Here is a 25,377-nt window from a genome sequence, read left to right on the forward strand (position 1 = left end):
CCTGAGAAATCGACGATACAGCTACTAGAGCTAATAAACAAATTTAGCAAAGTAGCGGGATACAAGGTTAATGCACATAAGTCAGTAATGTTTCTATATGCTAGAAATGAACAAACTGAAGAGACACTCAAGAAAAAGATACCATTTTCAATAGCAACTAAAAAAATGAAGTACCTAGGAAAAAACTTAACCAAAGATGTAAAAGACCTATACAAAGAAAACTACATAACTCTACTAAAAGAAATAGAAGGGGACCTTAAAAGATGGAAAAATTTTCCATGTTCATGGATAGGAAGACTAAATGTCATGAAGATGTCAATTCTACCCAAACTCATCTACAGATTCAATGCAATCCCAATCAAAATTCCAACAACCTACTTTGCAGACTTGGAAAAGCTAGTGATCAAATTTATTTGGAAAGGGAAGATGCCTCGAATTGCTAAAGACACTCTAAAAAAGAAAAACGAAGTGGGAGGACTTACACTCCCTGACTTTGAAGCTTATTATAAAGCCACAGTTGCCAAAACAGCATGGTACTGGCACAAAGATAGACATATAGATCAATGGAATCGAATTGAGAATTCAGAGATAGACCCTCAGATCTATGGCCCACTGATCTTTGATAAGGCCCCCAAAGTCACTGAACTGAGTCATCATGGTCTTTTCAATAAATGGGGCTGGGAGAGTTGGATATCCATATCCAAAAGAATGAAAGAGGACCCCTACCTCACCCCCTACACAAAAATTAACTTAAAATGGACCAAAGATCTCAATATAAAAGAAAGTACCATAAAACTCCTAGAAGATAATGTAGGAAAACATCTTCAAGACCTTGTATTAGGCGGCCACTTCCTAGACTTTACACCCAAAGCACAAGCAACAAAAGAGAAAATAGATAAATGGGAACTCCTCAAGCTTAGAAGTTTCTGCACCTCAAAGGAATTTCTCAAAAAGGTAAAGAGGCAGCCAACTCAATGGGAAAAAATTTTTGGAAACCATGTATCTGACAAAAGACTGATATCTTGCATATATAAAGAAATCCTACAACTCAATGACAATAGTACAGACAGCCCAATTATAAAATGGGCCAAAGATATGAAAAGACAGTTCTCTGAAGAGGAAATACAAATGGCCAAGAAACACATGAAAAAATGTTCAGCTTCACTAGCTATTGGAGAGATGCAAATTAAGACCACAATGAGATACCATCTAACACCGGTTAGAATAGCTGCCATTAAACAAACAGGAAACTACAAATGCTGGAGGGGATGTGGAGAAATTGGAACTCTTATTCACTGTTGGTGGGACTGTATAATGGTTCAGCCACTCTGGAAGTCAGTCTGGCAGCTCCTTAGAAAACTAGATATAGAGTTACCATTCGACCCAGCGATTGCACTTCTCGGTATATACCCGGAAGATCGGAAAGCAGTGACACGAACAGATATCTGCACGCCAATATTCATAGCAGCATTATTCACAATTGCCAAAAGATGGAAACAACCCAAATGTCCTTCAACAGATGAGTGGATAAATAAAATGTGGTATATACACACGATGGAATACTACGCGGCAGTAAGAAGGAACGATCTCGTGAAACATATGACAACATGGATGAACCTTGAAGACATAATGCTAAGTGAAATAAGCCAGGCACAAAAAGAGAAATATTATATGCTACCACTAATGTGAACTTTGAAAAATATAAAACAAATGGCTTATAATGTAGAATGTATGGGAACTACCAATAGAGAGCAATTAAGGAAGGGGGAACAATAATCCAAGAAGAACAGATGGGCTGTTTGATGTTCTGGGGATGCCCAGGAATGACTGTGGTCTGTTGGTTTCTGATGGATATAGTGGGAGCAAGTTCACAGAAATGTTGCTATATTAGGTAACTTTCTTGGGGTAAAGTAGGAACATGTTGGAAGTTAAGCAGTTATCTTAGGTTAGTTGTCTTTTTCTTACTCCCTTGTTATGGTCTCTTTAAAATGTTCTTTTATTGTATGTTTGTTTTCTTTTTAACTTTTTTTTCATACAGTTGATTTAAAAAAGAAGGGAAAGTTAAAAAAAAAAAAAAAACAAGGAAAAAAAAAAAGATGCAGTGCCCCCTTGAGGAGCCTGTGGAGAATGCAGGGTATTCGCCTACCCCACCTCCATGGTTGCTAACATGACCACAGGCATAGGGGACTGGTGGTTTGATGGGTTGAGCCCTCTACCACAGGTTTTACCCTTGGGAAGACGGTTGCTGCAAAGGAGAGGCTATGCCTCCCTATGGTTGTGCCTAAGAGCCTCCTCCCGAATGCCTCTTTGTTGCTCAGATGTGGCCCTGTCTCTCTAGCTAAGCCAACTTGAAAGGTGAAATCACTGCCCTCCCCCCTACGTGGGATCAGACACCCAGGGGAGTGAATCTCCTTGGCAACGTGGAATACGACTCCCGGGGAGGAATGCAGACCTGGCATCGTGGGACGGATAACATCTTCTTGACCAAAAGGGGGATGTGAAAGGAAATGAAATAAGCTTCAGTGGCAGAGAGAATCCAAAAGGAGCCGAGAGGTCACTCTGGTGGGCACTCTTACGCACACTTTAGACAACCCTTCTTAGGTTCTAAAGAATTGGGGTAGGTGGTGGTGGATACCTGAAACTATCAAACTACAACCCAGAACCCATGAATCTCGAAGACAGTTGTATAAAAATGTAGCTTATGAGGGGTGACAATGGGATTGGGAAAGCCATAAGGACCACACTCCACTTTGTCTAGTTTATGGATGGATGAGTAGAAAAATAGGGGAAGGAAAGAAACAGACAAAGGTACCCAGTGTTCTTTTTTACTTCAATTGCTCTTTTTCACTCTAATAATTATTCTTGTTATTCTTGTGTGTGTGCTAATGAAGGTGTCAGGGATTGATTTGGGTGATGAATGTACAACTATGTAATGGTACTGTGAACAATCGAAAGTACGATTTGTTTTGTATGACTGCGTGGTATATGAATATATCTCAATAAAATGAAGTTTAAAAAAAAAAAAAAAAAAGACATAATGCTGAGCAAAATAAGCCAGGCACAAAAAGAGAGATATTGTATGTTACCACTAATGTGAATTCTGTGAAAAATGTACAATGTTTTATACTGTAGAATGTAGGGGACCTAGAGATACCAATTAGTGGAGGGGGAATGATAATCTAATAAGAACAGATAAACTATGGAGGGTAATCATCTCAATGTTATGGGAATGCTCAGGAATGATTATGGTTTGTAAACTTTCTTGGATATAGGAAGATCATGTTGGAAGCAATAGTTATTTTAGGTTTTTTTTTTTCTCTTATTCCTTTGTTTTCTTAGGGGTTTTTAATTTTCTTGGGGTATGGTAGGAACATGTTGGAAGCAATGTAGTTATTTTAGATTATTTGTTTTTCTTACTCCTCTGTTTGGACAGGGTTTATTAATTTTCTTGGGGTATGGTAGGAACATATTGGAAGCAAAGTAGTTATTTTAGGTTATTTGTTTTCCTTAATCCATTGCTTTGTTTGAAATGTTGTGGGGGTTTTTTTGGTTGTTGTTTGCCTGTTTGTTTTTAATTTTTTGATAAACAAAAGTTAAAAAATTGAAAAAAAATCAGTAGAAAAATGGGAGTAAAAACTAAATGACAAATAGGGTGGGATGGGGGGGATGGTTTGGGTATTCTCTTTTCACTTTTATTTTTTATTCTTATTCTGATTCTTTCTGATGTAAGGAAAATGTTCAGAAATAGATTGTGGTGATGAACGCATAACTATATGATCATACTGTGAACAGTTGATTGTATACCATGGATGACTGTATGGTTTGTGAATATATATCAATAAAACTGAATTAAAAAAAAAATGCAATGGGGAAGCATCCAGAAATGACCTCAATTAAAACAACTTGTGGATTCTTACAGAAATCACTTGATGGAACCAGGAAACAAAGAGGCAAAGAAATTTAATACATAATTAATAATTATTCTTATATGACCTTATACCTGAAAGTGTTGGGTGCCATTGTAAACAAGCCTTGAAAATTTCCCTTTCAACAGCAATAAATAAATGAACAAATGTATTTATAAAAAAAAAATATATATATATATATATATATATATATATATATATATGAGGCAAACACTGGCAACACTGAAGGAAGAAATAGAAGTCTCTACAATAACAGGAGGAGACTTCAACACACCACTCTGATCTATGGATAGAACACCTAGAGAGAGGATCAATAAAGAAATGGAGAATTTGAATAATATGACACAGGAACTAGATCTAACACACATATACAGAACACTGCATCCCAAAACAACAGGATACACATTCTTCTCAAGTGCTCATGTTTCATTCTCCAGGATAGACCACATGACGGGTCACAAAACAGGGCTCAAAAAATTTAAAACAATTGAAATTATACAAAGCACTTTCTCTGATCATAATGGAATGAAGCTGGAAATCAATAAAAGAGAACAGGAAAATTCACAAATTTATGGAAGTTAACACACTTAAACAATCAGTGGGTCAAAGAAGAAATTGTAAGAGAAACTAGTAAACATTTCAAGATGAATAAAAATGAGAATATAACATATCAAAATCTATGGGATGAAAGGATGGTAGTGCTGAAAGGAAAACTTGTAGCACCAGGTGCCTACATTAAAAAAAAAAAGGCACTAAAAACAAAGACCTAATTGCACACTTACTGGAATGAGAAAAAGTACAGCAAACTAATACCAAGCAAGCAGAAGAAAAGAAATAAGAAATGTTAGAACAGCAATAAATGAAATTGAGAACAGCAACAACAAAAAAAACAATAAAATCAACTAAATCAAAAGTTGATTCTTTAAGATCAATAAAATTGACAAACCATAAGCTAGACTGACAAAAAAAGAGGGAGAGAGGGAAAGAGGGAGGGAGAGAGGGAGAGGGAGAGAGGGAGAGGGACAGAGAGAGAGGGAGAAGGAGGGAGAGGGAAAGGGACAGAGATAGGGAGAGGGAGTGGGAGAGAGAAGATGTAAATAAATAAAATCAGAAATGACAAGGAACATTACTACTGACCCCACCGAAATAAAAAAACATCATAAAAAGATACTATAAACAACTGAATGCCAACAATTAGACAATTAGATGAAATGGACAATTTCCTAGAAACACACAAGAACAGTACATTGACACTAGAAGAAATAGAAGACCTCAACACATCAATCACAAGAGACTGAATACATCATGAAAATCCTCCCAACAAAGAAAAGTCCAGGATGAGATGGTTTCACAGGTGAATTCTACCAATCATTCAAAGAAGAATTAATATCCATATTGCTCAAACTCTTTCAAGAAATTGAAGAAAAGAGAACACTACCTAACTCATTCTATGAAGCCAACATCACCCTAATACCAAAGCCAGATAAAGATTCTACCAAAAAAAAAAAAAAAAAAAAAAAAAAACAAGAAAAGAAAGAAAGAAAAGAAAAGAAAATTATAGACCAATTTCTCTAATGAATATACATGCAAAAAGCCTAAACAAAATACTTAAATCAAATCCAACAGCTCATTAAAAGAATTATACATGATGACCAAATGCGTTTTATCCCTGGTATGCAAGGGTGGTCTGACACAAGAAAATCAATTAATGTAACAAACCATATTAACAAATTGAAGGGGAGAACCACATGATCATCTCGGTTGACACAGAAAAGTCATCTGAGAAAATCCAACATCCTTTCTTGATAAAAACACATCAAAAGACAGGAATAGAAGGAAATTTCCTCAACATGATAAAGGGAGTTTAAGAAAAATCCATAGCTAACATCATACTCAATGGGGAAAGACTGAAAGCTTTCCCTCTAAGATTGGGAACAAGGCAAGGATGCCCACTATCACCGTTGTTATTTAAAATTGTGCTAGAAGTTCTAGCTAGAGCAATTAGGCAAGAAAAAGAATTGAAAAGGAAGAAGTAAAACTTTCACTGCTTGCTGACAACATGATCCTATATTTAGAAAGTGCCCCAAATCCACAATGAAGTGAAAAGAGCTAATAAATGAATTCAGCCAAGTGGCAGGATACAAGATCAACATGCAAAAATCAGTAGTGGGATACAAGATCAACACCCAAAAATCAGTAGTGTTTCTATACACTAGTAATGAGCAATTTGAGGAGGAAATCAAGAAAAAAATTCCTTAAAATAGCAGCTAAAATATCTAGGAATAAATTTAACCAAGGATGTCTAGGACTTATATGCAGAACACTATTGTAGGGACCAAGGCCCCAGGACCCATCCCTCCATAGTGAAAGTAAGTTATTTCACGTAGCCGCCTACTTTAAAGGCCATCAGAACTCCCATGGTAGGAAAGATTGAACAAATGGTATCATATACAAGGCATTAAAACTCCAATTCCCTGGTCACTGTTGATAACAACTCTCCACACCCTTGTGTAATCAGATGCCACCAAAACTCTGTTCCCACACCTTATGTTATGTCTTTGTCCTAATCCTTATAAACCACCCCCTGGCACCCTGTGCTCTTTGCAGAAGGCTAAATGCATTTTTTCCTGGTTGGCCACTGCCATGGAACCATCTCCTGTCTGTAAGTCCTAATTAAACCCATGTCTAATTCTGCTTGGTGTGTTCTTTGGTCTTAGGGCTGAGATGACCCAACCCCTTCAAAAGCTTTGTTAGACAACTATAAAACATTGCTGAAAAAAATCAAATAAGATATACATAAATGGAATGGCACTCCGTGTTCATGGATTGGAAAACTAAATATCATTAAGATGTCAATTCTATCCAAAATGATTTACAGATTCAACTCAATCCCAATCAAAATTCCAACAGCCAAGGAGATGGGACGACAGCATAGGGAGGTGTGGAATTTCATTCATCCTCTAAGACAGCTAGTAAATAGCCATGAACTGTCTGGAACAACTGCTTGGGGGACTTCTGTAACCAGACATACATCATACAACAGTCTGTAATGGGTGGAAGGGCCAAAATCACAGCACAGAACTGTAAGTAAAGTCTCCCAGGTTTCAAGGCTGGTGCCCCTCCCCCATAGCATTGCAGGTTGGGTTGGAGACACTTTCCTGTGGGATAAAGCAGCAGTCTCTACTAGGAGCAAGGGAAGGTAGCTCAACCAAGCTACAACTGTGGAATTAATTAACAAATTTGGACTGCTGAATATAAGCTCTGAACACAGATAAACCCGGAGAAAGCACAAAAGGAAACTGGAGGTCTCTCCCCAGCAGAGAGGAGGCAGGGCTGAAGGAAAAAAAAAAGAAAAGAAAAGAAAACATGAGGCATTTGAAGTTGGCTGAGTGCAGAATACTAGAAAAGGGCTGCGCCCCAAGAAAAGGAGCATATAGAGCTGGGTACCAACTCCCGCTCTTGATTGGTGAACCAGCTGGTCTGGGGACCAGCTCTGAAAAGAAATTTTTCTTACTTTTTAGCATAAAGAAAGGGGTAGGCTTATTCAGTTGTCAGCATGGCCTGAGGCAATGGCAGAGTTAAAGAATATTGAAGAGACAAAGTAACTAGTCAGGTGAAGGAGATAATTCCCTGAAGGGTGTATCTTCCCAAGAAAGGAGGGGGGCAGGGCCCCAGAAGAAGCCATATTCTTTGATGCAATCCTGTGGGGCAGACATACTAGTGGGGATTAAGTTGGAACATTTGGATTAGGTTGTTTGCATGGAAATGTGTCCCACCCAACTGTGGGTGATGACTCTGATTGGATAATTTCCATGGAGGTGTTACCCCACCCATTCAGAGTGGGCATAATTAAATCACTGGAGCCATATAAATGAGCTGGCAAAACGAAGGAGCTCAGTGCAGCTGTGAGTGACATTTTGAAGAGGAGCTACAGCCAAGAGGGACACTTTGAAAAATGCACAGAAGCTGAGAAAGTAGCTGCAGATGAGAGACAGTTTGAAGATGGCCATTGAGAGCAGACTCTTGCTCCGGAGAAGCTAAGAGAGGACAAATGCCCCAAGAGCAACTGAGAATGACATTTTTGAAGAACTGCAGCCTAAAGAGGAACATCCCGGGAGAAAGCCATTTTGAAACCAGAACTTTGGAGCAGATGCCAGCCAGGTGCCTTCCCAGCTAACAGAGGTTTTCCAGACACCACTGGTCATCCTCCAGTGAAGGTACCCAATTGCTGATGTGTTACCTTGGACACTTTAAGATCTTAAGACTGTAACTGTGCAACCAAATAAATCCCCTTTATAAAAGCCAATTCATTTCTGGTGTTTTGCATCCTGGCAGCATTAGCAAACTAGAACAGGATTGATCTTATCCGAGGATGCCTTATGCAAACAAAACAAACAAACAAAAAAACACAAAAAACAAAAAAACTTCATATAGGCAGGGCAAGAACCAGAAAAACAAGGGCTGAAAAATTCTGACCAGTTAAGCAGAAACTATGCTTGAGGTCTAAAATAAGTTGAACTGAATGCCAAAGAACATAGAAAACAAAGCCAGCCAACAAGAAATCCTAGCTAAAAGAGAGAAAACCCCCAGAGTGAACAAATCAAGGGAATCAGATGCCAAAACAGCAGCAAAAAATCACAAGTCATACCAGGAAGCACAAAAATATGGCTCAGTAAAAGGAATGAACTAACATTCTAACTGAGAACAGAAGTGGAAGCAACTAATTAAAGATGTTCAAACAAATCTTCTCAATCAGATCAACGAGTTGAAGGAAAATATGGCAAAAAAAAAGTGACGGATATAAAGAAGACACTAAGTGGCCATACAGAAGGACACGACAGCTTGAAAAAACAAAAGGCAGAACTTATGGGAATGCAAGAGATGAAAACCACAATGGAAACATACAACAGCAGATTGGAAGAGGCAGAAGAAAGGATTAGTGAACTAGAGGACACAATATCTGAAATCCTACACACAGAAGAACAGATAGGAAAAAGAATGGAAAAATATGAACAGGTTATCAGGAAGTTGAATGACAACATGAAGCTCACAAATATACATGTTATGGGTGTCCCAGAAGGAGAAGTGAAAAGGGGCAAAAAAGAATGATGGAGAAAATAATCACTGAAAATTTCCCAACTCTTAGGAAAGGCATAAAATTACAGGTCCAAGAAGCATAGCGTACCCCAAACAGAATAGATCGTAATAGACCTACTCCAAGACATTTACTAATCAGATTGTCAGATGTAAAAGACAAAGAGAGAATTCTGAAAGCAGCAAGAGAAAACTGATCCATCACATACAAGAGAAGCTCTATAAAATTATATGTGGATTTCTCAGCAGAAACCATGGAGGTAAAAAGGCAGTAGTATGATATATTTAAGATACTGAAAGAGAAAAATGTTACCAGCCAAGAATTCTGTATCTGGCAAAACTGTCAACATTATGTTGAGCAAAATCAGCCAGAAACAAAAGGACAAATACTATATGGTCTCACTAATATGAACTAACTATAATGAGCAAACTCTGAGAATTCAAGTTAAGAATACAGATTATCAGGAGGTAGAAAGAAGGTAGGGATTAGGCATTTGATGCTGAAGGAGTACAGAATGTTCAATAGGATTGATTGTGAAGATCCAGAAATGGATAGCACAATATTATCTGATAGTAGCACAATTTTATAAGAATAATGAACAAGCTGAGTGTGAATACTGTTGAAAAAGAAAGGCTAGAGGCATGTATGATACCAGAAGAAAAGATAGAGGATTAAAAACAGACTGTATAACTTAGCAAAACCTAGAGTGGGCAATGATGATGATTAAATGTAGAAATACAGGAAAGTTTTTACATGAGGGAGAATAAATGAACATCAACATGGCAAGGTTTTGAAAATGGATGATATATGGGAAAATACAATGAACCAAACTAGAGTTTATAGTTAAACAGAAAACTACAAGTGTTGGAGAGGATGTGGAAAAAGAGGTACACTTAGTCACTTTTGGTGGAAATGTAGAATGGTATAGCTGCTGTTGAAGACAGTTTGTCAGGAAGCTAAGTATAGAACTGCCTAATGATCTGTTAATCCCACTACTGGGTATACACTCAGAAGAACTAAAAGCAGGAACATGTACAGCCACTGCACACCAATGTTCATAGTAGCATTATTTACAATTGTCAAAAGATGGAAACAACCCAATGTCCATCAACCAATGAATGGATAAACAAAATGTGGCGTATACGTACAATGGAACATTATTCAGCTGTAAGAAGAAATGAAGTCCTGATGCATGCAGATAATATGGATGAACTTTAAGGACACTGTGTTGAGCAAAATAAGCCAAACACAAAAGGACAAATATTGTATGATCTCACTAATATTAACTAATTGTAATGAGCAAACTCATGGAATTAATACCCAGAGCTTAGGTTACCAGAATATATAATGAGGGTAGAGAATGGGGAGCTGATACTTAATTTGTAAAGAATGTTTAATAAGGTGGATTGTAAATGTGAGGAAAATGATATTATTGTGAGTGCAATTAATAGCACTAATTTGCACATGTAATTGTGGTTGAAGACGGAAGTTTAGGGTCGTGTACATCACTAGAAGGAAAGCTAGATGATGAAATGTGGGACTGTATAACACAGTGACCTCTGTTGTGGACGATAAATATGGTCAATAGTACAAATGCTCTTCCATGAATCAGAACAAATGTATGTCACTATCACAAGGTGTTAATAATTGGGTGGTATATGGGAAAAATAAACCTAATGCAAACTATGGACTATTGTTAACAGTCATATTTTAATATTTTTAAATTATTTCATAAATTGTAGCAAACCATTTTCAAAACCTTGCCATGTTGACGTTCAATTTATTCTCCCTCACATAAAGACATCAGTGCTTAGTGTCTATGAGGGGGGTATAAGGGTTATGGGGTCTGTTTGGATTTTTTTCGGAGCAATGAAAATGTTCTAAAATTGAATGCACAACTCTGTGATTACACTGTGAGTCACTAATTGTACACTTTGGATGGATTGTATGGTATGTGAATAAATCTGTTTAAAAAATTAAAAGAAAAAAGGTACAGTAAACATTTTCACCTAATGCCAGCTACAGTTATTTAGTTATTACCATTACTTAATTACTACTTTATGGCACTCATTAAATGTTACGATAAAGGAAAATACTTTCAACACTTTAAAAAAAAGTCTAGATATATCCAAATATATTCTAAACAGTTTACTTCTACTAATGTAAATAAAGACAAACTGCAGGGGATATAGCTTCATTTCGTTTTTAAATTGGCACCCCATAAAAAAATAAGGCAACATAGGTTTGTGTAAAACAGGAATAGTCTAATAAAGTCTATTATCTCAATTATTTTGTACACTACTATACCCATTAAACACACAATAGCTCTATCACAGTAAAATATTAATATTTTTCAATGATAGAATTGCAGCAATGATTTATACGATGAATGCCAAATGAACAGATATCTGTATATTAAACAAGGAAGTAAAATAGAAAAGCAATCCTTGACATAGTTCAAAAGGAAATCAGATATTTGCAAATCATTTCTTTGTTAAAATTTTATCTAGCTTATGGTTCTGTAACTCATAACAGTTTGGGGAAATTTCCTATATAATGACATGTTAAATCATACTTTGAAATTTATTACCTTTTTACATGTATGTTATAATTCACAATAAGTAAGTAACTGAAACTATGGAACTGCAACCCATAACATTCTTTGAAATTTGCTCTCTAAATACCTGTTAAATTGCACTTGGAGTATGGATGAGTGGAAGAATGGGGATAAAAACTAAAGGACAAATGGGGTGGGATGGGGGGGATGATTTGGGTGCTCTTTTTTCACTTTTATTTTTTATTCTTGTTCTGGTTCTTTCTGATGTAAGGAAAATGTTCAGAGATAGATTGTGGTGATGAACGCACAACTACATTATCATACTGTGGACAATGGATTGTATACCATGGATGATTGTATGGTGTGTGAATGTATTTCAATAAAACTGAATTTAATTAAAAAAAAAACTGCACTTGGAAAGTTATCACTTCTATGTATATATGCTATGTTCCACAATAAAAAATACGATTAAAAAATTTTATCTAGCAATATAAGCTATTCTTGTATTTCAACCAAATAATGATAACACAAGTGCAACAAAATTTGCCACCAAAATATTTCTTTCAAGTAATGACTAGGAATCAGGTAGCTAAATTTTCCACTATTAGTAGGAGCAAAGGCATTATCAATTTACCATAAGTGGCAATACAGTAGTTTACAATAAAAATAAATTTAGTATAATAGAAATCTTAAAAAAAAATACTTACAGGGGATATATTGTCATCCTTTTCACAACTAGAAGTCAAAACCCCATATTTTTGATAAACATCAATCAGATCTACCATATTACTATTCTTCAAAAAATCATCATAGGTCTTCCTGATTTCCTCATAATGGTCAATCACTTCCATATTTTCCAGTGGTAAGTTCAATTTCTCATGTAGAAAGTACTTCCAAGTCAATAACACATCACTGAGAAAAACTGTAAATTCTCCATTGTGCTGAAAGAGATGATGATAAAAAGAAAAAGTAAAAGTTGGGTACTACAGTATTTAACTCATAATTGAGATAGAAAGTACAATTTGAATTTTGTTGTTGTAAAGTCTACAAAGTCTTTAAAGATTTTAAAGAAAAGATCCAAGTTAAGCTAAGGAATAATTATAGAAATCAGATATAAAGGAAAAGGGTTTTGATGATTTATAAAACATGAAGTCAAGTTTGCATTATGACATAACTGGCAAATATATAGTCATTATCTATTTACTGAAGTTCACTAAATTTTTTCTATCCAAGGCAGTATGTAGGCACTATTGACCGGGGTAACATTTGATTCTGTTCTTTTAGCTTATATATATGTGTGTGTGTGTATATATATATATATATATTTTTTAAGCATTATATTGAGATAAATTTACATACCATACACCTAAAGTGAACAATGTCTTCTAGTAAATTCAGAGTTGTGCGTTATCATCACAATCAATTCTAGAACATTTTCACCCTCAAGATGGTTTTATGTTATACAGTCATATGTTTCATCTTCTGGCTTTCCTTCTAACAGTTTCCTTCTAAACTTTCCCTCTCTACCACAATAGTACCCACCTATCATCACTGTTAATTACATTTGATTTATATAATATGTTTTTAATCTCTTATTTAAAACTGTCAACGCCATAGTGAATTATATGTCACACTATTCCAAGTGTTAGTTTTAAAACATGGTCAGACGGGTTAAAATTTTTAAAATTGCGTTTCATATCATTACTGTTCTATGGAAAGTAAAATATCAGTGCAAAACGTTGGGCCAGAGAATAATTTTGATTCTTGCCAACTCATGGACACACTAAACTGTAACAAAATACATGCTAAAAGTCATAGTCAGGTTTCTTTCTATATGTTAATAATCAGGCAAAATTGTTTTCTTTTTTGACTGGCTTGTTATTTTTCCCAGGAGAAATAAAAAGAGATGACAATCTGGCTGCAGTGACATAAAGTTGCTTAGATATTCACTAATATTACCAACATGTTTGCCATTATTTTATCTATAAAGTTTTCTTTAAAGTCTGTTCTTCAATAGAAGGCTTTTCTATTGACTGCATTCTGCTCCCACATTAATATCCCCAAAATTAATAATTGTACCTTCGAAAAAATACAAGTCTTAATTCAGTAAAAAATTCTAACTACTCCTTTCCAATGCCGCATAAGTAACAAATATTTTAAAGTATCCATGTGTGGTTTTGTGAAATGTAATATGTTGTTCTCTTCCACAGTTCAGTTCATATAATATGTTAGTAGTTTCTACAGACAACAAGATCTTTCCATCAATTACATTTAAAGATGGGTGGATATTTAAGTAGAACTATACTATAATTCACTGGAACTAAAGTATAATATCCATGTTTATCCAATAAACAATAAAAGAAAGAAATCAAAGACAGCCAAATAATATATTTTCATCTATATAGCTCTCTTAAATCTACATCTTTATGTCTTTCATAATAATCAGCTTCATGTTCTACTTATAATCCAAATTTAAAACAAGGTGTCCTAACTGCCTTAAAATACTTAACTCTTTAAGACTCATCCATATGGAGGCAACTAAGAAAATTATCCTCATTGTCCTTAGGGTATGGACCCGTTACATCACAATTATGAAAATTAATTCTGTTTCATGGAACTAGTTCAATGAATAATGAAAAAAATCTGTAACACTCAAACCTTGCAACCATAACCCAAATGTAAGACATTTGTAATTTCCCAGTGTTGCATCAAAAATTATATACTTTATTTCTCAATCGCACAAAGGTTCCACACCATAAAATTTCCAAACAGCATTTAAATTAAATAAGCCCAGTTGTTTACAGTTTCAGAACTAAATTGTTTTATCTCAAAAATCCCTGGAACTATTTTTAGCATAACATCCTTCATGTTAAACATAAATTACGATTTTGCCTAATGTAAATGTACAATTTATTCTCACACTGTTTGATTATAACTAGTTAAACTATGCAAGCTCTAGATCTTGTGAGAAAAGGTTTTGACTAGATTAACAATGTTTATACTGGGATTGTAAAAACATTTTAAATCCAAATAAAAATACACTCCAGATATCAGCTTTCATGATCAGGTGCCCACCATGACAGCATTTTCTATTATTCAAAAAAGTAACAACTGATTGAGAGAGTCTGTGGTCAAATAAAAAAATGTTTTCTAGGAAAACATGCCATCTGGCTAATATTTGAAGGAAGGTCAAAATGTTCAATGCTATAATTCTCTGATGGACATAAGAAGGATTGTATTTAATAAGAATAAAAAGTCAAAAGCAGGCATTACACATTTTTGTATATTATACCAAAGTTTTTAAATAATAATACAAAATTTTAAATATACTTTACATCTTTAATTAATTGTACTTTTTGGTTGTTTAGGTTAAAGGAAAGATAGCAGGTGCATTTAAGAGCATCAACTGGCTATGTGACCTTGGGTAAGATAATGAAATCCCTCTGAATTAGTTTCCTTGATTTTTAAATGAGACTGTACAGATTATATAGCACCTGAAAAATGGTAGGTAATAAATATCAATTTCTTTTCTCTTTCCCTATTCAAAGTAAAATAAATGATTGTTTGTTGGAAGAGTGGGGGTGAAGAAATGTAATACAATTTTTAAAACTGTCTCTTATTTGTTAGGACATTTTTAGGTCATTTTGAAATCTAACAGTCACAGTCAACCACAGGTACTGTGATTGCTTTCCATGAAGTTATAAAACTAATACATTCATCTGTTTCATTGAAGAGAAAAATATCCTATATGACATAATTGCCAGACAGATTTAAACTACAAAGTCAATTCTGAAGAAAGAAAAGGCCAAAATATTATTTACCACCTAATGAAGACACAAGGAAAACGGTTGACATAGTCCTTAGTGAACCTAAAATAAGTTTAATCTTTAGCAGTAAAAATTGCCTGAGTTGTTACAGGTTACAAACTAAATAATTTTCCCCATCAGAAAACAAATACCTAATACCCAAGAATTATTAATAAACCAGTTCTTTTCCCCCACTTAAGCAGTTAAAACAATTATGCCATTAGAGAAATGACTTTCAGGTATTCAAAAATTTTATTGTAATGAAATTCAGTTGTAAGTACCATATTTTAGGACTCATGTTCTCAAACATCTGAGAATCAAAAACCTAAACAGAGCTTCAAACACAGGATGAAAACAATAGGTGAAAGATAAATATAACCAATCCCACCCTTTCATTACTATCTGCTTTTTGTGACGGTGCCTGCAGGTACATGTGTAGCCACTCATTTTGCTGAGTGACTTGGAAGTCTAAGCACAGTTAAGGATGTCTGAGTTAACTCTGTACACAGGGAGAGGAAGTAAAACTGAACCGCCTCCCACCATATCCGTCACATGTGCGCACATACACACACGTATGCAAACTGTGAAAAGCTCAGTTGCAACTCACCCCTCCTCTTCCTTCCCACCCAGAATCTGAACTTTCACAGTGAATTAAGTGAATTAGCAAGTAGAAAGACTTCTGCAAATGAGACTCTGAGTGACTGCTACATAAATAAGACCTGGTGAAAAGATGACTTGGATTGAATATTTCAACATGTCAAAATTTTTACAATAAGAACTATATTTTTCTCAGGGTATATTTCACTTTAGTTTTTTGGATAAAATTTATTTACTTATTTCAAATAAATACATAAATAATAGGAATTGATTTGAACATGGTCTGCTCTATTCTAGAACCTCTGCCCTTAATCACTATACAATACTGATTCTTAATAAATGCCTCAACTTATGGCAGACATCAGGCACCAAGCTCTTATTTCCTACAACTTTTATCCTCACCAAAAAAAAATTTGTTAAACAAAAGGTGAAGAAATTATCACACTATTAAGCTACATATCTGAAAAACCTTTCTGAAATTTTTCTCTCTCCTTATTTTCCTGTGGATGGTTCCCAAGGTTAAGCCCTTGACTACCCTCTTCTATTTATACAATATACTTGGAACCTATTACTTGGTACTATTTCTTCAGTCTACTACAAAAGGACAGATTAAAACTAATCAGGAAGGAAAAGTGCCAGGATTTGGTGATGAATTGCAATGGGGAGAGCAAAGAAAAGAGACTCAAGGATGACCCTCAAGTATCTAGTCTCAAGACTACATACTTTGGTGACTGAGTGAACAATGGTACAAACGAGACTGAGAATATGAATAGGAAGGCAGGTTGAGGAAGCAAAGGAAGTGCTCTATTTTCAAAACTCAGAGCAAAGATGTCCACTGAGTACTTGATCATAGCAGACTGAGCCTCAGTAAAGAAGTCTGAAACAATATAAGAGCAGAGCTTATCTAGGGAAAGGGGTTAAAATAGAGCACAATGGAAGAAGATATCAATAAAGAGTGTTAACAAAGAGTTAGTATCTAAAATATAAATAGAAGTCTTTCAAAGAATAAGAGACAAAAACAGCTCAATAGTAAAATAAGCAAAGGTTGAAAACAGATGGTTTTAAAAGAAGATAGCTAAATGGTCAAATAATTTAAAAAGTACAGAAATACTCTAGTTATCAAAAAATACAAATTAAAATGAAATACCATTTTTCTTTTCTTCTATTAAGGTTTGATATCTAATATGAAAAAAGAGAGAAAGAAAATTGTACTTTTATATACTTTTGACATAAATGTAAATTCTAACAGTTACTTTGAAGAGCAGTAGGGAAGTATCAAGTCAAACTAAAGATATATCTATTATATGATCAGCTAGATACAGGCTCTAGAGACCCTCTTCCTCAATGCACAGACATTTCAATGCAGAACTGTCTGTGAGAGCAAAAATCTTCAAACAACCTAAAGGTCCATCAATGAATAAAATGCATTAGTGGTCCAATGGAATATGTACAAGTGTTAAAATGAAAATGAATAAATTAGAACAATTTTTCTGTCTACGAGTACTTTATGAGGTCTTAAAAACAATGTTGGGTGAGAAAAACAAGATGCAGAAAAAGATATGTATACCATCTGTTATAATTTAAAAATAGACACACTAACAGGGCAATTTGGCAGACTAGATATGCAGAGAAATCCTTCCTGGCACAGAATAGCTAAAACCATAGGAGAAAACATGAAAACTTTCTTTGAGCATGACTGCACTGTCCATCAGAAAAGAGAGACTACAAGAGGTCAAAACCAAGGAGAAAGTGCCAATACAGAGGGCTCAGGACATGGTGGTACCTGTGTTTAACTGAGGGCATCTACCACTCCTTGGTACTCAGGAAACTGTCTTTTATGATTCCTGAGCACAGGGTTTAAGAGACAAAGCTAAGCCCAAGAAAGGTGGGAAGCTGGATCAGAGATTCTCCCCAACCACCTGTCCCCTAAAGGCCAACACCCATAATATACACATTAGAAATAAAAATCTGCCCAGCAGAAGGTGATGGGGAGGATACCAGTGAAGCATTTTTTTAAGCAGCTTTGGTATTGTGCTTAACCTCTTTGGGTAAATCTTCAATTAGACTTTTGCCTAATGATTAATTTCTGCCGGGGCAGGGGAGAGCAGTCACCTACACTGATAGAAAATTGGAAGTTTATTCCCTAGAGAGGGCAAAAAAGAGAGTCTCTACACCGAAGAGTTCAGTGAGGACAGGAGCACTCTAATGAAAACCACAGAATTAATGATGGTTTATATCATGAATTAAGACACTCCCATCAGGCACCCAACACCATTCCAGCAAGAGGAAGAAAGACTCTTCTCTGTAGAACTTATCTATCCAAAATGGATATCCTAAAAATAGAGACATCAGAGGTTCCCCAATCATGTAGCCCAGCCAGATCAGGCTGACAAGCCCCATTCCCACACACAGTGTTTCCAATAAGCATTTTGCTTCTCCATTTAAATGTAAGTGGATGGACAAGGATCATCATGAGGGAAATCTTTAAAAGGAAGAAAGAACCTCCCTCCCAAATTAATAGAAACAAGAAATTTGGAGCAAACAGATTTTGCAAGGAGGAAAAAAACACAAAAAAAGTATATTCATATTCTCCAAAAAGAGGGAGGAAATATTACCATCTTAAAGCAAGAATAGTACTCTTTTAAAGGCAAGAGAAATGGCACAACATTGTGAATATAATTAACACGACTGAATTGTATATTTGAAGGTGGATAAAATGGGAAATTTTAGGTTGTATGTATGTTACCAGAATAAAAATAAAAACTAAAAAAAACCCATAGGACTGTGTAACACAAAGAGTGAACCATAATGTAAAATATAGACTATAGTTAATAGTATAATTATAATATTGTTTTATCAGTTGTAACAAAGGTACCACCCTAATGCAAAATGTTAATAACAGGATGGCAGGGGATTAATACGGAAACTCTGTACTTTCTACATGATTTTTTTGTAAACCTACAACTCCTCTAATTTTTAAAAATGAGGGAAAAAAGACCATGCACCAATAACAGAGAGAAAAAACAGAAAGAGCTCTTGGAAATAATAAAGATGAGATAGTAAAAACCTCAATAAACTATTAAATATTGAATATCTTATTGAATATTGGTTGGAAGATAAAGAAAGAAGTAGAATAAAAAGGTAGAAAGTAGAAAAAAAGATAAAAGATTGGGAAACATGAAAGAAAAAAAACAAGAAAATTAAGAGTTTCAATAAAAGGAAGTTTAATCGTTAAAAGGAATTACAACAAGAGAAAAGGAAATAAAATAAATTACTGCTATGAATAAATAAGCTACAATAGCTTATTGCATCCATATTGGCTTATCAATTATAACATGTATCACAATAATGCAAGATGTTAATAATAAGGGAAACTGTGTATGGGAAGTATATAAGAACTCTGTACTTTCCGTGCAATTTTTCTGTAAACCTAAAACTTCTCTAAAAATAAAATTGATTATTCTAAAATAAAAATGAGAAAAAGGCTACACTGGGAAATAAAAAGAGTTATAAAAAAGAAAATTTAAAACAAAATAAATCAATCAAGAAAATTTCCAAGAACAGAAAGAGTTTCTTGACTGAAGAGCTCCACAGAGTGCTCAACAAAACTGGAGACAATCTACAAACATCCAAGAAGAAAAAAACAATTTTTTCATACAAAGAATCATACAAAGGATCAAAAATGACAAAATTCTGAGGAAAATTTATTAGTCAAGAAACAATCCAACCAAGCCATCTGTACAGGTTTGTATATATTATGTCCCCCAGAAAAAGCCATGTTCTTTGATGCAATCTTGTGGGGGCAGACGTATTAGTATTAAGTTGGAATGTTTGGATTAGGTTGCTTCCATGGAGTTGTGACCCACCTAACTGTAGGTGATGACTCTGATTAGATAATTTCCATGGAGGTATGGCCCCACCCATTCAGCGTAGGCCTTGATTAGTTTACTAGAGCCCTATATAAGAGCTCAGACAGAAGGAGCTTGTGCTGCAACATACAGAGACATTTTGAAGACTGCTGTTGAAAGTTTTGCTGACACTTTGGAGGTACTAGCCCAGAGTTTGCCCAAGAAGCTGACACAGAGACATTTTGGAGAACGCCATTTTGAAGCACAACCTGGGAGCAAAAAGACACCATCATGTGCCTTCCCAGCTAATAGAGGTATTCCAGATGCCAATGGCCTCTCTCCAGTGAAGGTACCCTATTGCTGATGTCTTACCTTGGACACTTTATGGCCTTAAGATTGTAACTGTGTAACCAAATAAACCCCCTTTATAAAAGCCAATCCACCTCTGGTGTTTTGCAAAAGGCAATGTGCTGGTTTGAATGTCTTATGTCCCCCAAAATGCCATTATCTTTGATGTAATTGTGTGGGCAGATGTATCAGTGTTGATTAGATTGTAATTCTTTGATTTGAGTGTTTCCATGGAGATTTGACCCATCCAACTGTAGGTGATAACTCTGATTGGACAGTTTCCATGGAGGTGTGGCCCCACCCATTAAGTGTGGGTCTTGATTGATTTACTGGAGTACTTCAAAAAGAGCCACACAGGCCCAGGGCTTGCTACAGCCAAGAGGGACACTTTAAAGAATGCTGAGAGAAAAGCTGCAGATGAGAGACAGTTTGAAGATGGCTGTTGAAAGCAGACTCTTTCTCCAGAGAAACTAAGAGAGGATAAACACCCCAAGAGCAACTAAGAGGAGCTGTGGCCTAGAGAGGAACATACTGGGAGAAAGCCATTTTGAAACAAGAAGTTGGAGCAGATGCCAGCCATATGCCTTCCCAGCTAACAGAGGTTTTCTGAACGTCATTGGCCATCCTCCAGTGAAGGTACCAATTGTCGATGCATTACCTTGGATGCTTTATAGCCTTAAGACTGTAACTTTGTAACCAAATAAACCCCCTTTTATAAAAGCCAATCCATTTTTGGTGTTTTGCATTCTGGCAGCATTAGCAAACTAGAACAGGCAACAATAGCAGACCGGAACACCATCATATAAGAATGATAATTGAATACAGATCATTTCAAATATTAAGGTCTCTACACTTGCCAGCTGTAGGGAATTGAATCATGTCCCACAAAAGATATGTTCAAGTTCTAACTCCCAGCCCTGTGGTGTAAATTCATTGGTATATATGACTTTTGAAAATGTTATTATTTGTTAAGGTGTGGACTCATTTGTGACTAAGAGCCCCAAAGATCCTATTTAGATGAGGCCAAATTGAATCAGGTTATGTCTTAAATCCCTATAGCTGGAGTCCTTATAAGGAGAGGAAGTCTAGGCTGAGACACAGACAACAGAGCATGAAAAGTAGAAGCCAGAAATCAGCAGAAGCTAGGGAACGAGGCAGAGATGCAAGCCAAGGAACCCCAAGGATTGTGACGAGCCAACATCAGAATGCTGGAGACTCCAGGAGAAAGCACGGCCTGTTGAGAACTTGATTTTGGACTTCTAGCATCCAAAGACCTTGAGACAATAAATTCCTGTTGTTTAAGCCAACTCTGTGTAATGTCTGTCATAGCAGCTCTGGCAAACTACAATACTACCCTTGCATTCTTTCTCAGGAAGCCCCCAAACCAAGAGAACAAATCAAGAAAGAGAAAAACATGGGACCAAGTAACAAAGAATACAACATAGGAAAGAATTATAGGGGATCCCCAGAATGATGATGATGAAGAGAGATGGGGGCAAGCCTAGAGATGAGAGCAACCTAGAGAGCATTCAATCCAGACTGAAGCAGGTCAGAAGAGTCCATAAAAGATTTCTTCAAAGAGATTAAAAACAGAATATCTAACTGCACTTGAATATACTGAAGAGAGATTTATATAACTGGGAGTGATTGTGCATACAATTAGCGAAAATATATAGAAATATAAGCAAACAAAAAAATAAAACAATTAACTTGGGGAAAAAACAGTCATACAAGAAATGCTGCCAATAGCATTTAAGTGATCATATAGCATTAACATTGAACACTAATCAAAATTATAACATAACTGTAACAGATTGTATCCCCCAAAATGATATGTTAAAATCCAAATCCCTAGTACCTCACACTGTTACCTTATTTGGACATAGAGTTCTCATACATGGAATTAGGCAAGTTAAAATGAGGTCATACTGGAGTAGGGTAGGCCCTTAATCCAGTATGACTAGTGTCCCTATCAAAGGACATAGACAGAGAAAGGAAAACACAATGTGTCAACTGAGGCAGAGAATACCATGGGTTGCCAGTAAGCCATTGCCAGAAGCCAGGTTAGAGGCATGGAACAGATTCTTCCCTAAAGACTTTAGGGGAAGCGTGGCCCTGTCGACATCTTGATTTGGACTTCTGGCCTCCAGAACTTGAGACACTATATTTCTGTTATTTTAAGTTACCCAATTTGTGGTATTTTGTTATGACAGCCCTAGAAACTAAGTCAATTGTTTGTATTGGAAGAATGGGGCAGAAGGATTGTCAAGAAGTGTGCAGATTGTGGTGGGTACAAAGTTGTGAAAGAGCAGGAATTTTCATGTATTTCATTCAGTGCTACAGCCACAATACAAAGAATCATGCCTAATATGGAAACAATATTTACACAGTCTCAAAGTACCTCCCTACAGATTACTTAATTACAAAGGGAATCAAGTTACTTTTATAGTGAGGAAATTTGGCAGACTTTAATCAATAAACCTTAATCAACTGATTAAGGTTGGTATCACTGATTATGGGGAAAAATGATATCATGTTCCTCTCAATGAGATGCATTCAGAGGGCATATCATTTACATGTTGTTTCTACAAAACTGAATATGCATTTTCTCAAACTCTTATCTGCATTCTCCTGCCCCAGGACTTCTGCATATGCTGTTCCGCCTCTCTCAATTCCCCCCATCCCCACACCTCCACCCCCTGCTTTGCCTAGTTAATCTCTCCCTTTACTTTAGGACTCAGCCTGATCTCTCTGACCAAGTCAAGTCCCTGGTCTCATAGCATCCTATATCTTTTCTTCTCACAGCTATAAATTTACATTTGTATGATTCTCTAAGTAATGTCTATTTCACTTACTAGGCAATAAGCTTTCCTCATTCTTTTAATCCCAATACTTAACACAATGCCTGGCACATAATAGAAGCTCAAAAAAAAAAAAAAAATCCGTAGAAGGGAGGAAACTAACATTTATATGAATTGGCATAGACCTCTGCTGATTCTTGAACATGTAGGCATATTCTCACCTCTGGGCCTTTGCTTCTGTGGTTCCTGTTGCATAGTAGTCTCTTCCCACAAAAAATCCCCATGGCTAGTTCCTTCCCCTCTTTAAGTCTTTGCTCAAATGGCACCTTCTAGCTGAGGCCTTCCCTTATCACCTTACTTCAAACTGCAGCAACCCCCTCCACCCCAACTTCTATACGCTCCTTAGTTCCATCTCTGTTTTTTCTCTGTAGTACTTATTAAGATTCCAAAACACTAAATATCTTATTTCTTAGAGCGTTATCTGTCTGCCCCCTTTAGAAGATCAACTCCGTAATGGCAGAGATTTTCTTCAGTGCTTATTTCTGATGCTGAGAATAATGTCAAGCACATAGTAAAAACTCAATAAATACTTACTGAAAGAATGACTGACTACATATAAGATAAAATAAAATTTCATCAATTTTTTTCTATGTTCAAAATTTATTTTAATATGTTATTTTAAATATATAAAACAGCCAACTATTCATGTGTAGGATAATTTTTTTTAAGATTATGTATTTCCTAATTTAGGTGTTAAAATATTCCTTTTTTCAAACTGATGATTATAATGGATAGAAAATCTTTTTTTCCTCAATAGCCTCATTTGCCAAAATTTGAAATGGTCAACTCTCAATGTCTAACGTTTTTTGGAAATTTTACTAGTCTACAAAATCTCAAAGTCTGGGAACTACTGACATATAGGATTAAAATAACTCATCAAAATGTCATTTCCAAATCTAGCCCCCAAAGCCCAGTGAAACCAATTCTACCCTTCAAAAATCCTTTTCTCTAGTCAAACTGGTCTCTTTACTATCTTCAAACCATCAACATTTTGATCCTCCTGGAACCTTTTCTGAATCGACTTTTCCTTTTCTATCCAAAGTTCCCTTTCTTTAGGTATATTATCTAAAACCCAAGAAGCCTTTCCTTATCTCTCCAACCTACATTCATCTCTCTCTTACCTGAACACCCCTATGCCTTTACCTTCATAAAAATCATTTTGGGGAAATTAAAAAAAAGATAGTTTCCAGGGTCTCAGTGCAGACCAAAAGAATCAGAATCCAAGAATGGAGCACGGAGTCAGTATTTTTAAAGTGCCTCAAGTGATTCTTATTAACAACCTAGCTTGGGAACAACTAATGTATACCACAGAGTATGAAACAAATCATAAAATACTTTGTGGTTAATTTAAATAAACATTTATGTGTGCCTTCTAGAATTGCTTGTAGTGAAGAAAGGAAGTTATAAAATAATTTTTAACCATAATAACCATAATAGTTGCATGTTTATCTTAAGACTTTTCATTACATCAGATGTGCATGCTCCATGTTAAATTGTACTTACAAAGGCCTTAATTTTGAAACAAATTGACTCAAATACAATGTTAAGATTTTGTAGTCATACACATATGCAGAGGCATTTGTGAAAATAGTGAATTAATATTATCATAGGACATATTTACAAAGAAATTATTGTAATTAAGCTTATTAAAATGGGTAGTAACCAAAACTTAATTAAAAATTAAATTAACAAAAACATAATTTACTAACCTGTTTGTTGTTCTCTGCCATGGAAAGTTGCAATGTCAAGAGCATGGAGTCTGCCCCACATACAGTAGTTCTCTCAGAGTTACAAAGAGTGTGCCAGTTCCTTCTAAACTCTTTAATCATTTCCAAGACAGACTTCTGATGAAGCACAGCCATCCTCTTAAAGTAGGACAGAGTACAAAATTAAAGTGCCTTGTTTTAATTTAAATTAATATCTAACATGTGTAAAGAAGCAGAGTTAGAGAAAAATAGAGAGGTCATTTCATATTTACATAGATGGCTTTTAAATTTAAGAAAACAGAATAATGTAATTCCTGCCCAATCATATTTTCCTCTCATTTAATTTTCTTAAGCCAAATCATTTGAAATCACAAAATCCAACCTTGTCTGAATATTCATAGAAAACAGATATGCAAATTCTGCCAATTTATAATGATACATAGATATAGCTATTGAAAACTAGTCTGATGGAGAGGTCATGTAGAAGAGAACTGAGGAGCTCCAGCTGACAACCAACACCAACTCAAAGACATGTACGTGATGCTACCTTAGACTATCTAGCTCCAGTCAACCTGCCAGATGAACTTGCCACATGAGTGATCCCAGACAAGACAAGCAGAAGAACTACCTAGC

General features: G+C 35.5%; 1 protein-coding gene across 4 annotated transcripts in view; it reads right to left on the reverse strand.

Annotated features, from left to right (window-relative positions):
- The window catches only part of LOC119541989 (PARP1 binding protein), an 83,533-nt gene extending 58,633 nt beyond the window's left edge, over positions 1 to 24,900 (reverse strand). For all 4 annotated transcript variants that reach the window (XR_005218393.1, XR_005218394.1, XM_037846432.1 and 1 more), the window contains exons 1-2: positions 24,748 to 24,900; positions 12,286 to 12,519 (exon numbers count right to left, since the gene is read on the reverse strand). Coding sequence is in view for 2 of the 4 variants with exons in the window: in XM_037846432.1 (XP_037702360.1) it covers positions 12,286 to 12,519; positions 24,748 to 24,900 (387 nt within the window). In the remaining 2 variants the exon portion in view is untranslated. The remainder of the gene's footprint in view (positions 1 to 12,285; positions 12,520 to 24,747) is intronic.
- Positions 24,901 to 25,377: the final 477 nt, after the last annotated feature.

Source organism: Choloepus didactylus, chromosome 8 (genome assembly GCF_015220235.1).
Source record: "Choloepus didactylus isolate mChoDid1 chromosome 8, mChoDid1.pri, whole genome shotgun sequence".
In the NCBI taxonomy this organism is placed as follows: domain Eukaryota; kingdom Metazoa; phylum Chordata; class Mammalia; order Pilosa; family Megalonychidae; genus Choloepus; species Choloepus didactylus.